Consider the following 13,396-nt stretch of genomic DNA (forward strand, 5'->3'; position numbering starts at 1 on the left):
ATATATATATACACACACACACACACACACACACACACACACACATACACATACACACACATAAAATTGGAAACAATTTAATTTTACATTTAATTTTATCATTAATAAGTGCTTTGGTGCTCTGGCCAGTGGCTGAGTGGATAAAGTGTCTAGCTGGAGTGCCAGAGGTCACAGGTTCAACCTTTGGTCAAGATACGTATGAAAAACAATCAACGAGGTAGGCAGATGCACAGACTCCCATCTCACACCACCAAACTGGATTACAAATTAATATAGGAACAATCAGCATGGAAAACCAACTCTGGACTACAAGAACAGCTCTCAAAGACCAAAGAGCAAAGAAGAAACCTCACCAAGCTTGGTAGGAAGGACTGAGGAGCAGAGAGTCTCCCCTGCTTACAGGAATGGAGGGGGGTGAGGCTGAGAGCCCACAAGGGCTCTCACTCCAAGGAAAAGAGCAGAAAATATTGCTTACAGCCATTTGCCTAAAGACCTGGGAATGAGGTGTGTTGAAAGGGCTGGCTTGACTTCTAAAAAGAAAGGTGAAAGAGAGAAATAGATGGTGAGGGGAAGAGAAATGCATGGGATGACCCGAGAAGCTAACTCATCCAGTGCTGGAGCCTGCCATAGCTGGGGGAGGGTAGATCCTTCCACATAACACAAGACTAAAGTACTTCCAGGTCACACATCTCAAGACATCTCTCCAGCTCCAATCAGCACAAAAAGACACAGCTGAAAACAAGAAGTGGGGAGGAGGGGCAGTAACACAGGTCTCCATGGAGATCTGAGATACACTTCCCCCTACTGAAGCTGAGAAAACACTCTGCCCCCAGAGATAGTAACTGGCAGATCAGGCCTTCAGAGTCTCAGGTTTCACCCATTGCATTCCTGGATACAGTTTCAAATAAGCCCCCGCTGAGATCAGTAAACAAGACTATAACCTGTTAAGAAAACTGAAAAAACAAACAAACAAATCAAGACTTCAAAGAGGCCCACATCTGACAAATAACAGCTGATGCCAATCCAAGAAGACCTAGAAATAACACAACTGAAAACTGGATGCAGACAACACTAAGCCTAGACTCAACCAGCTCTACAAACAATACACCCAAACACACAGACATTATGAGAAGACAGAGAAGTGCAATCCAAATGAAACCACAAGAGAAACCTCCAGGAAATAAACTGAGTGATATGGAAATAACCAAACTTTTGAATGCAGAGTTTTAAATAATAATTGTAAGGATGCTTAGGGATCTTAGAACAACAATGGATGGTCTTTACGAACACTTAAATAGAGAAATAGCAAGTATAAAAAAGGACATTGAAATATTTAAAAAGTATCCATCAGAGATGACAAATACAATATCAGAAATGAAGACCACAAAAGAAGAAATTAAAAACAGGATGGATAAAGCTGAGGATCAAATCAGTGAGCTGGAGGACAAGTTGAATGAAGTCATGGAAGCAGAGCAGAAAAAAAAGACTCAAAATGTCTGAGGAAACTCTAAGAGAGCTCTGTGACAACATAAAGAGAAATAACATCCACATCATAGGGGTTCCTGAAGAAGAAGAGACAGAACAAGGGATAGAGACTTTGTTCAATCCTATCATAGCTGAAAAATTCCCTAAATTAATGCAGGAAAAACTCTCCGAAGTTCAAGAAGCACAGAGAACTCCATTAAAGAGAAACCCAAAGAAATCTACACCAAGACACATCAAAATTAAAATACCAGAGTTAAGTAATAAAGAGAAAATATTAAAAGCTGCTAGAGAAAAAATGGCTATAACCTAAAAAGGAGCCCCCATAAGGAAGACATCCAACTTCTGAACAGAAACACTTGAGGCCAGAAGAGAATGGCAAGAAATATTCAAATTAATACAGAACAAGAACCTATAACCAAGACTATTTTATCCAGCAAGGCTATCATTTAAAATTGAAGGAGAAATAAAAAGCTTCCCAAACAAAAAAAACCTCAAGGAATTCATGAAAACTAATCCAATGCTGCAGGAAATGTTAAGGGGCCTGTTGTAAACAGATCAAAGGAGGAAAAGAATATAGCAAATGAGGAGTACAGCTTTAAAGAATAAAATGGCAATAAACAACTACATATCAATTATAACCTTAAATGTAAATGGATTAAATGATCCAATCAAAAGACATAGGGTAGCTGCATGGATAAGAAAACAGGACCCATACATATGCTGTCTACAAGAGACGCACCTTAAAACAAAAGATGCACATAGACTGAACATTAAAGAATTGAAAAAATCATTTCATGCAAATGGAAATGAAACAAAAGATGGGGTAGCAATACTTATATCAGAAAAAATGGACTTTAAAACAAAGGCTATAGTAAGAGATAAAGAATATCACTACATAATGATAAAGGGAGCAATCCAACAGGAATATATAACTATTATAAATATCTATGCACCTAATATAGGAGCATCTAAATATATAAAGCAGCCTTTGATGAATATAAAGGGCGAGATCAATAGCAATACTATAATAGTAGGGAATTTTAATACCCCACTACCATCACTAGATAGATCCTCAAGAAAGAAAATTAACAAAGAAACAACAGATTTAAAGGACACACTAGATCAACTCGATTTAACAGATATCTTCAGAATCTTTCACCCTAAAGCAGCAGAATATACATTCTTTTCAAGTACTCATGGTACACTCTCTAGGATAGACCACATGTTGGGCACAAAAGTGGTCTCAACAAATTTAAGAAGATTGAAATTATATCAAGCACTTTCTCTGATCATAAATGGCATGAAACTAGAAATCAACCATAACAGAAAAACTCAAAAATTCTCAAACACATGGAAACTAAATAGCAGGTTGTTAAATAACAAATGGATTAACAATGAGATCAAAAAAGAAATAAAAAAATTCCTAGAAATGAATAATAATGAGCATATAATAACTCAAAATTTATGGGACACAGTGAAAGCAGTACTGAGAGGGAAATTCATAGCACTACAGGCACACTTTAAGAAGCTAGAAAATAAAAGCTCAAATAAACAACTTAACCTTGCATCTAAAAGAACTAGAAAAAGAATAGCAAGTAAGGCCCAAATGTAGTAGAAGAAGGGAAATAATAAAAATCAGAGCAGAAATAAATGACATAGAGGCTAAAGATATAATACAGAGGATCAATAAAACTAGGAGCTGGTTCTTTGAAAAGGTAAACAAGATCAATGAACCTTTATCTAGACTCACCAAGAAAAAGAGAAAGAGGACTCAAATAAGTGAAATTTAAAATGAGAGTAGAGAAATAACAACTGACACAACAGAAATACAAAATATTGTAAGAAAATACTATGAAGTACTGTATGCCAAAAAACTAGACAACCTAGATGAAATGGACAAATTTCTTGAAACTTACAATCTTCCAAAAAGCAATCTGGAGGAATCAGAAAACCTAAACAGACTGATTACAACAAATGAGATCGAAACAGTTATCAAAAAACTCCCAACAAAGAAAAGTCCTGGGCCTGTTGGCTCCACAAGTGAATTGTACAAAATATTCAAAGAAGACCTAACTCCTATCCTTCTCAAGCTTTTTCAAAAAATTCAGGAGGAAGAAGACTTCCAAGCTCCTTTTATGAGGTGAGCATAATTCTGATTCCAAAACCAGGCAAAGACAACACAAAGAAAGAAAATTATAGGCCAATATTCCTGATGAATATAGATGCTAAAATCATCAACAAAATATTAGCAAACTGGATCCAACAATATTTGAAAAAAAATCATACACCATGATCAAGTGGGATTTATTCTGGGAGGCAAGGCTGATACAATATTCGCAAATCAATCAATGTGATTCATCACATAAACAAAAGGAAGGAGAAAAACCACATGATAATTTCAATAGATGCAGGAAAAGCATTTGATAAAATCCAGCACCTATTCATGATCAAAACTCTCAGCAAAGTGGGAATACAGGGAACATACCTCAACATGATAAAGGCCATCTATGACAAACCCACAGCCAACATCATACTCAGTGGGCAGAAATTAAAAGCAATCCCCTTAAGATCAGGAACAAGTCAGGGTTGCCCACTTTTACCACTCTTATTCAACATAGTCCTGAAAGTGCTAGCCATAGCAATCAGACAAGAAGAAGAAATAAAAGGCATCTAAATTAGAAAAGAAGTAAAACTATCATTATTTGCAGGTAATATGATATTGTATATAGAAAACCCTAAAGTCACAGTCAAAAAACTACTGGACCTGATAAATGAATTCAGCAAGGTAGCTGGATATAAAATTAATACTCAGTAATCAGAGGCATTTTTATACAGCAGCAATGAACAGTCAGAAAGGGAAATTAAGGAAACAATCCTCTTCAGTATTACAACCAAAAAAAAAAATAAAGTACCTAGGAGTAAATTTAACCAAGGAGACTAAAGACTTGTACTCGGAAAATTATAAAACATTGATAAAAGAAATCAAGGAAGATACAAACAAGTGGAAGCATATAATGTGCTCATGGTTAGAAAGAATAATCATCATTAAAATGTCTATATTACCCAAAGCAATTTATAAATTCAATGCAATATCAATTAAAATATCAATGACATACTTCAAAGATATAGAACATATATTTCAAAAACTTACATGGAACCATAAAAGAACATGAATAGCCTCAGCAATCTTGAAAAGGATGTTTAAAGTGGGAGGTATCACTCTTCCCGATATCAAATTATACTACAAGGCCACTGTACTCAAAACAGCCTGGTACTGGCATAAGAACAGGCATATAGATCAATGGAACAGAACTGAGAACCCAGAAATAAACTCACAGCTTTATGGTCAACTGATATTTGATAAAGGAAGTAAGAGTATACAATGAAGTAAAGACAGCCTCTTTAAGAAATGGTGTTGGGAAAATTGGACATCTACCTGCAAAAAAATGAAACTAGTTCCCCAACACCATTCAGAAAAATAAACTCAAAATGGATAAAAGACTTAAATGTAAGTCATGAAACCATAAGCATCTTAGAAAAAAACATAGGCAGTAAGCTCTCTGACATCTCTCACAGCAATGTCTTTGCTGATTTAATTCCAAGGGCAAGTGAAATAAAAGACAGAATAAACAAATGGGACTATATCAAACTAAAAAGCTTTTGCACAGCTAAAGACAATAAGAACAAAATAAAAAGACAAACTACACAATGTGAAAATATATTCGACAATACCTCTGATAAGGGGTTAATAACCAAAATTGATAAAGAACTTGTAAAACTCAACACCAGGAAGAAAAACAATCCAATTAAAAAATGGGCAAAAGAAATGAATAGACACTTCTCCAAAGAGGAAATACAGATGGCCAATAGGCATATGAAAAAATGCTCAATATCACTAATCATCAGAGAAATACAAGTTGAAACCACTATGAGATATCACCTCACACCAGTCAGAATGCTGCTCATCAACAAAACAACACAGAATAAGTACTGATGAGGATGTGGAGAAAAGGGAACCCTCCTGCACTGCTGGTGGGAATGCAGACTGGTCCAGCCACTGTGGAAAACAGTATGGAGATTCCTCAAAAAATTAAAAATCAAACTGCCTTTTGACCCAGCTGTCCCACTTTTAGGAATATACACTAAGAACACCATAGCATTGTTTCAAAAGGAGAAATGCACCCTCATGTTTGTGGGAGCATTGTTCAAAATAGCGAAGATCTGGAAACAGCCCAAGTGTTTGTCAGTGGACAAGTGGATTAAAAAGCTTTGGTACATATATACTATGGAATACTACTCAGCCATAAGAAATAGTGACATCGGATCATATACAATAACATGGATGGACCTTGATAATATTATACGGAGTTAAATAAGTAAATCAGAAAAACTAAGAACTACATGAATCCATACATAGATGTGACATAAAAATGAGACTCAGAGACTTGAACAAAAATGTGATGGTAACGGGGGAGAGGGTAGGAAAGAGAGGAAGGGGGTGGAGGGAGGGTAAGGGCACAAAGAAAACCAGATAGAAGTTGACAGAAGACAACTTGACTTTGGTGAGGGGTATGCAACATAATCAAATATCAGAATAATCCAGAGATGTTTTCTCTGAATATATGTACCTTGATTTATGAATATCACCACATTAAAATTAATAAATTAAAAAAAGAAGAAAAAAACTATCAATAAGTGCACAACTAAATGGAACAACTAAGTGAAACAAGTTAGAGCTTCTCTCTCTCTCCCACACCTCCTCCCTTCCTTTTGCTCTTTCTCACAAATCAATTAAGAAAAATTTTAAAGTGCTTTGGTTATAAACAAGTACTTGTTTTAATGTCATAATGCTCAGAATTCTACCATTAGTAAAAACAGCGAGAATTGTGGTTGGGATAGAATAGAAGAAGGAGGTAGTGGTGACATGAAATACTGAGCTTTAGGGGTTACTCCATTTTATCAATATTTAGTTGGCGAGATAATTTACTAAGTAAAAATAAAAAGATAAAAGAAAAGATATGAACCTGACCAGGCAGTGGTGCAGTAGATAGAGCTCTGTGTCACATTGGGACGCAGAAGATCCAGATTAGAAACCCCGACTTCACTGGTTTCAGCGTGGGTTTACCAGCTTGAGCGTGGGTTGCTGACTTGAGCGTGGGATCATAGACATGACCCCACAGTCTCTGGCTTGAATCTCAAGGTCACTAGCTTGAGCCCAAGGTTGCTAACTTGGACAAGAGGTCACTCACTCTGCTATAGCCTCCAAGTCAAGGCATATATAAGAAAGCAATCAATGAACTACTAAGATGCCACAACTATGAGTTGATGCTTCTCATCTCTCTCCCATCCTGTCTGTATGTTTCTATTTGTCCTTCTGTCTGTTTCTGTCACAAGAAAAGAAAAAAAAGAAAGAAAGAAAGAAAGAAAAAAAGGATGAAACAATGACAACAGTGAGTTCCAGGTTGGGCAAGATGAAGGGCAGAGGCAGAGCTCTCCTTAAGGGATGATGAATGCAGAAAATAGTTGGTGGGAGTGATGCTGATAAGCTTTACTTATAGCACATTTATTATTAAATCTACATATGACCATCATACAGTTTTGAGATGGTCTTAATCAGTAATAGCCTTTGCTTACTATATTTCACTTAAAATAATATTTAATGTCATAGTTGGCTATAGAATTATATATATAGTTTATATGATTTCTGATTATAAACAGCACACATTAATTTTCCCATTAACAAGATACTGATTTTTTTGGGGGGGAGGGTAACAAGATGCCATATTTTTAAAACTGAAATTTATAATACACTATAAAATAACATAAATGTGACTGTGCCCTTGGATTTTGTATTGTTTCCATATGTAAAGTTGTTGTCAGATTTTGAGCAGATTTATTTTAATTTGAAAAATGTGATGGTTGTTCTAGAATTTGATAGACTCCTGTGAATTTTGTTTCTTAAAAAATATCTCATTTTTGCTTGTGATAATTTGTCACAAAATAAACTTAGCAAAAACATTGTGCTCTGACATTCTTGAGTGTCACTCTTGAGAGATCTTGATTCTGACCTCCAGTCAAGCCTTGATCGCCAGCATTCCATAGAACCCCTCAGAGCACCAATGCCATTAGGCTCTGTATCGCCATTCCCACCTGGCCACCTGAGGCCTCATCTTCCTGGAAGTCATAGCAGCATTTGACTTGGAAGATCACTTCAACTCAAAATTTTTTTGGATCTTGAATTTCTTCAGTGTCTCCCTGGTGTCTTTGGCCAGATCCTCTCCCTTTCCTGAATTCCAAATTGTGAGGCACCAGAGGCCTCAATTCACAGACATCTTTATTAACACGCAGTGACCTCAGCCAGCACATGCCAGAGACCATTTACTCCCTGATGATTCCTCAGAGCTGCAGCTCAATCTCCAACCTTTTTCTTAACACAAAATCCACTTGACAACTCCTTTGATAAAGTTTAACACATCTAACCAGAATCCTTGATTTAAAAGGTGCTTTTCTCTGAGTTCCTCATCTATGTGAATGATATGTCATTTATCAGCTCTCTTAGGTAAAAAATCTCTGGAATCACATTTGACTCCTCTTTTTTTCATACTCCACCTCCAATTTATTATCAAATCCTGTTATACCTCCAATTCAAAATATATCTTAAAATGTTCACTTCACATCAACTCTGCCGTGACAGTTAAGAGTCAAAAACCTCACTGTCACCTAGTTTGGACTGATTGCCTCTCCATCCATCTTCCTGAGGTCCTTTCTAAAGTCTATTCTCTACTCTTGAGGCTAAGAGATGCTTTTAAATGTCAGATCTTGACTTGACCCTTCCTTTTTAAAAATTCTTTAATGGTTTCTCCTCCTACTTAGGATAAAATCTGAACTCCCCTTTTCAGTTCACAAGGTTCCATGGAACCTGGGTTTGACCAGCCACCTTCCCATCATTCTGCCACTACCCTCTCCTTGTTTACTGCTGTCTCACCCAAGTCTCTCCCTTCTGGTTCTTTGAACAAGGCCAGCACACTCTGACTTTAGAGCCTTTGAGTTTGTTGCTCTCCCTGTCTCTTTTTCTCATTTGGCCATGTTTCTACTCAAATGTCAAAACCTCAGAGAGACTAACTTCTCAAATGACTAGAAATAGTAGATTCTTTCACTCTCTATCTTCATGTCCCATTTTTAATTTTCTGTACAGACTTTATCATCCATTGATATTCTGCACTTACCTGTTAGCATGTTCTCTGTTTGCATTCCCTACTACAATTGAAGTTTCACAAGCACAGGGACTTTTTTTTTTTTTTTTGCTCATTGTTTTCTTCCTTGTATCTGGGCCTAGTACTTAGTAGACCTTCAATAAATATTTGCTGAATTAACAAATGAATGATTTATTTTTGGAAAGCAAAGAATTGCGCATAAATTTAAATCTTTTTATTCTTTTTTTTTTTTTACAGAGACAGAGAGAGAGTCAGAGAGAGGGACACACAGACAGGAATGGAGAGATGAGAAGCATCAATCATCAGTTTTCATTGTGGCACTTTAGTTGTTCATTGATTGCTTTCTCATATGTGCCTTGACTGTGGGGCTACAGCAGACTGAGTAACCCCTTGCTCAAGCCAGTGACCTTGGGTCCAAGCTGGTGAGCTTTTTGCTCAAACCAGATGAGTTTGTGCTCAAGTTGGCAACCTCGGGATCTTGAACCTGGGTCCTCCGCATCCCAGTCTGACACTCTATCCACTGCGCCACTGCCTGGTCAGGCATACATCTAAATCTTATGTGCTCTTTTCAGAACCTCCCAGAAAGCTGTTTTTATAGGTAAATCATTGGGGATGTGAATGCTGTGCTATGAGGACCCACAGAAAAGGGTTGCAGGTGCCCTGTCGTGTGAGAGGAGCAGGGCTGTGAGATATGGAAGCCGGGAGCCTCACTCTTCTGTACACCAAGACCCATGAGGGCTTTCTAAAAGTATGCACTCCAGACATCCTGATTCAGAGGTCTAGATGCATCTGAATTTACAGAGTTGTTTTAGGTTGGGTTCCTCAGAAATAGAACTTGAGACAGGGATTTGAGTTTGATTTATTGTGAGAGTGTTTTCAGGCAAATCTGTAAGAAAGGGAGGAAAGGAGAACAAGGGAAGAAGAGGCACTGAGCAAGAATGTGGTCCAGGGAATCAAGTCTCGGCCTGGTGCACACTGCAAAGGCTCCGAGTCAGACACTGCATCTGCAGTGTGTGTCTTCTCCTGAGGAAGAGACCTGTGTCAGTTAGATTCAGCCATTGGCCTTGGGTTGCCTGTTTGTGGGGGAGGTAACTTTTCAGGTAAGGCAGCACCTCTCAGTGGAGGGCAATTCTCTAGATAAGAGGCTGAGGACCATTAGGAGCCAATATTCACAGCAGCTAGGGGATGGTGCATTGGCCCAGTGGAGGGAAGATGGGAAGGCCATCCCAGTATCCTCTATATTAATGTTCAAAAAAGATGATTAAGAAGTACACATATTCACTCATTCTATAAATATTTATTGTAGGTGCCATGGGCCAATTACTACCCATTCTGGGTTCATTGGTGAACAGACATGTTCCCTGCAGCACAGATAGGAGAAAAGGGAATTTTAATAAAATAAACATGCAATCATGATAAGATACATACTGAATTATCTATCAGCAAATAATGAACTGAGGAAAGACTGTAGGGATAAAGCCACGATTTTGTATCAGTAATGGTAAACGGTCCTTGTTGTAACTCTTAGAAATATTGTATAAAATCTTTATTGCAGTAATCTTTATCTCATTCTAGCTGTATAGTAATCAAATAGTTCTCAGGCTTTATTTAAAAACTCCAAGAGAATAAAGAATTGTGTTTTTAACCTGGAAACCATGCTGATGTAGAAGGTCTCTATAATTTTTCAAAAATCAAAATATTTTTCTCTTAGTGGAAGATGAAACAGAAAAATAATTAAAAAGTTTAAAGGCAACTAATATCTTGGGTTCAATACTAATTCTTTTTTGTCTTTTATACATTAACTCCCACCCCTGCCCTCCAGTTTCTGTCAATGACTGGTGAAGACAAGACCCAGAGCTCTGTGTGAGCAGAGATTCTGTTTTTTGGAATAAACTCACAGACTGCCTACAGTCCTGGAGGCTAACATTTCACAGAAGTCAATGAATTGTTATAAAATGTCCACCATTATAAGGCTGATGTAACTGCATTTGAAAATAACAAAAAAATTTTTTTTGTCTTTAATCTTTATTATTTCATTTAATCTTTTTTTGTTCTTTTTAAAATTAATTTTAGTGGAGTGACATTGATAAATCAGGGTACATATGTTCAGAGAAAACATGAAAATAACAAAATTTAAGGAACAAAAAGTTATTTGAATAAATAGGCACAGGTCACTAAGTTCCAAGCAAATTTAAGACATTAGTAAAGGAGGTAAAATTTTTCTAACAATAGTATAGTAAAAAACAAAAACTGTGTTTTTAATATACTTAGTTATTAGAGGAAAATATACAAGACATTTTTAACAACCAATAAATTGGATAACAGTAAATAACCACTTGTAGCTCTTGAAATAGGTCTATTTTCATCTCTTAGAAAAAAATCTTTGCATGGTGTTATGGAAACTATTATACTGAAAAATAAGCCAGCTAATGAGCAACATAATACATGTAAGTTAAACAGCAAATTTCTTACATTTCCACCAAGCAAAATTTCAAAGGGATATACTTTGGTTAAAATGTCACCACACAATCTCTTTAGGAGAATGCAATTCCAGCAGAAATAATAAGGCTTATTTTCAATAACTGTGTTCATACCTCAAATCCCTGTGGTCTTCCTAGACTCTCTTTAATATGTCTCCATGCAACAAGAATCTCTGACATGGACACACTTGTTGCCTTGACATCTGTGGGAGCGGCACTGGGTTCTGTGAGAAGGAAAAGGAAAATAATAAGCTGCGATGGTAATGAGTTAAGTCCATCAAAGCACTGCACCTGAATATATCAGGTGTTACTTCTTTCCACCTTATTTTTGTAATAAAGTGCTGGGGTAGTTATGAAAAACATAAGATACAAAGATGATCTTTTTGGATTTCTACACTGGGATCCAGTCTCATCAATACCATACCAGCAAGAAATGACACATCTAGAAAGACAAGCAAAGAAGATCTCTATCTTTGGATTAACTAGGACATTTCTGGAGAAGTTAAATTGCTTGAATTAAATTGCCTACCAGTCTACCATAATGATCAAAAGAATGGACTATAGAATTGGCTTTGTTGTTCTCATTGCTGTTGCTTTTTTGCCTTAAAAAATATTATATACTTACTTATGTCTAGGCAAGTTGCTTCACCTCTTAATAAGCCCCCATTCCCTCACTGAAATGAGGGCATAATAAGAGTACTTAGCTTGGTGCTTTTAGTTTTAATAGGAATAATACATATAAAATATTGAGCACAGTAACTGGCACTTAAAACATTCATTCACAAAATATTATTTATTTTTTAATTTTTTTTACCTAATAGTCTAAATTTTATGAGTTATCTTTTGTTGTTCCAAGCACAAAACTGTATTTTCATGATTATATAAGGAATATGTTATGAATCATGATATTTAAAAGGCATGGGTTGACTTTTAAGACAGGTGCAGAATGAAAAAGAAAGGCCCTGAAGTTCTCGGGGCTGTTGCTATGCTCAGTGACCTTTCGTACTATTTTTTTGTCACATATACCATGTCTTACTGGCATCCATCAAGAGGAGCACTTTATTTGGGGTCGCACTCTCTGTGAGGAACAAACTATTTCCAGCTTTGACATTGCAGAATCATAAATACTGTGTCACAAACACACGTTAAATGAAATGGCAGAATAAAGGCCATACATTAGTTCAAACAGTCCTGTACAAATTTGATTTAAAACACTCCTGTCCTATACAAAATTGTAGACTTTGATATTAACTCCATATTACTGGTAAGAGCTCAGATTACTCTATTAAAAGATAGAGTTCTAGATAAAAATTTTAAATGTCATTATGAGAGCTATCAAAGGAATTCTAACCATTTTTTAAGATTTTTCATTCTGTAATAGAAGGTGGTCACACATCTATTTGGAGAGCCTATCTATAGTATTACTTGAGAAATATCAATCAAAATGTCTGTTCTCGGTCCTGTAGAATAGTCCACAAGACTGTTTCAAAGGTATATGCTTGCACTGAGCAATGATTTTCTTTCATTAGAATCACATGCTATAACCGTGTTAATTCAAAGTGCTTTGGTAAACTCACATTGATCTTTACACAAAAGCTGATGTTAAATCCTGCCAAGGTATAAATTGTAATTTCGCATTCTGCACTCTTTCAATGTAAAAGACATTACATTATTTTCTTTTGCTAGTGGTCTTCCTCATTTCACTTTGCAACTGCCAATGATTTATGCATCTGCATGATTTTAAAAAAACAAAATTTCTGGGAGAAGCTTCTACCTCTATTTTATTCTAAAATTCAGGTCAGGAGTTGCAACAAAACTATTTTCATTACTATGTCATAAGAGTTAAGATTCTTGATTTTGCAAGTAACGGAAAGGAAATGCTCATGTCCTTAAGATGTGTACAACCTGATCTCTAGAATTTAGGATATGATTCACAGGTTTCAAAGACAGCCACACTTAGGGTAAATTTGCTCTTCGGAAGCAGTTGTGCTTATCTTGGAAATGAATGCTTTGCGGAGATTTGTATGCCAAATGCCTTCTTTAAGCTTTTATATTATTAAAGCAATTACAACTTTCTCAAAGAAGATTGCAGGGTGATAAATTACTTCAGAAGCACAAAAATATGTGGTTAGATGGCAGCCTTTCTCTCTCTTTCCAACTCTAGAGAACAAAAGTATTGCTCTATCAACTTTCTGTAGCACTACATACATTTAAGGA

The 13,396-nt window shown here is 36.3% G+C and overlaps 1 protein-coding gene across 2 annotated transcripts in view; it reads right to left on the minus strand.

Moving 5' to 3' along the window:
* CNTN5 (contactin 5) overlaps nucleotides 1–13,396 on the minus strand; it is a 1,332,234-nt gene that overhangs the window by 35,333 nt on the left and 1,283,505 nt on the right. For both annotated transcript variants that reach the window (XM_066253673.1, XM_066253671.1), the window contains one exon: nucleotides 11,294–11,403. In XM_066253673.1, coding sequence (XP_066109770.1) covers nucleotides 11,294–11,403 — 110 coding nt within the window. The remainder of the gene's footprint in view (nucleotides 1–11,293; nucleotides 11,404–13,396) is intronic.

Source organism: Saccopteryx bilineata, chromosome 1, assembly GCF_036850765.1.
Source record: "Saccopteryx bilineata isolate mSacBil1 chromosome 1, mSacBil1_pri_phased_curated, whole genome shotgun sequence".
NCBI classification, from domain to species: Eukaryota; Metazoa; Chordata; class Mammalia; order Chiroptera; family Emballonuridae; genus Saccopteryx; species Saccopteryx bilineata.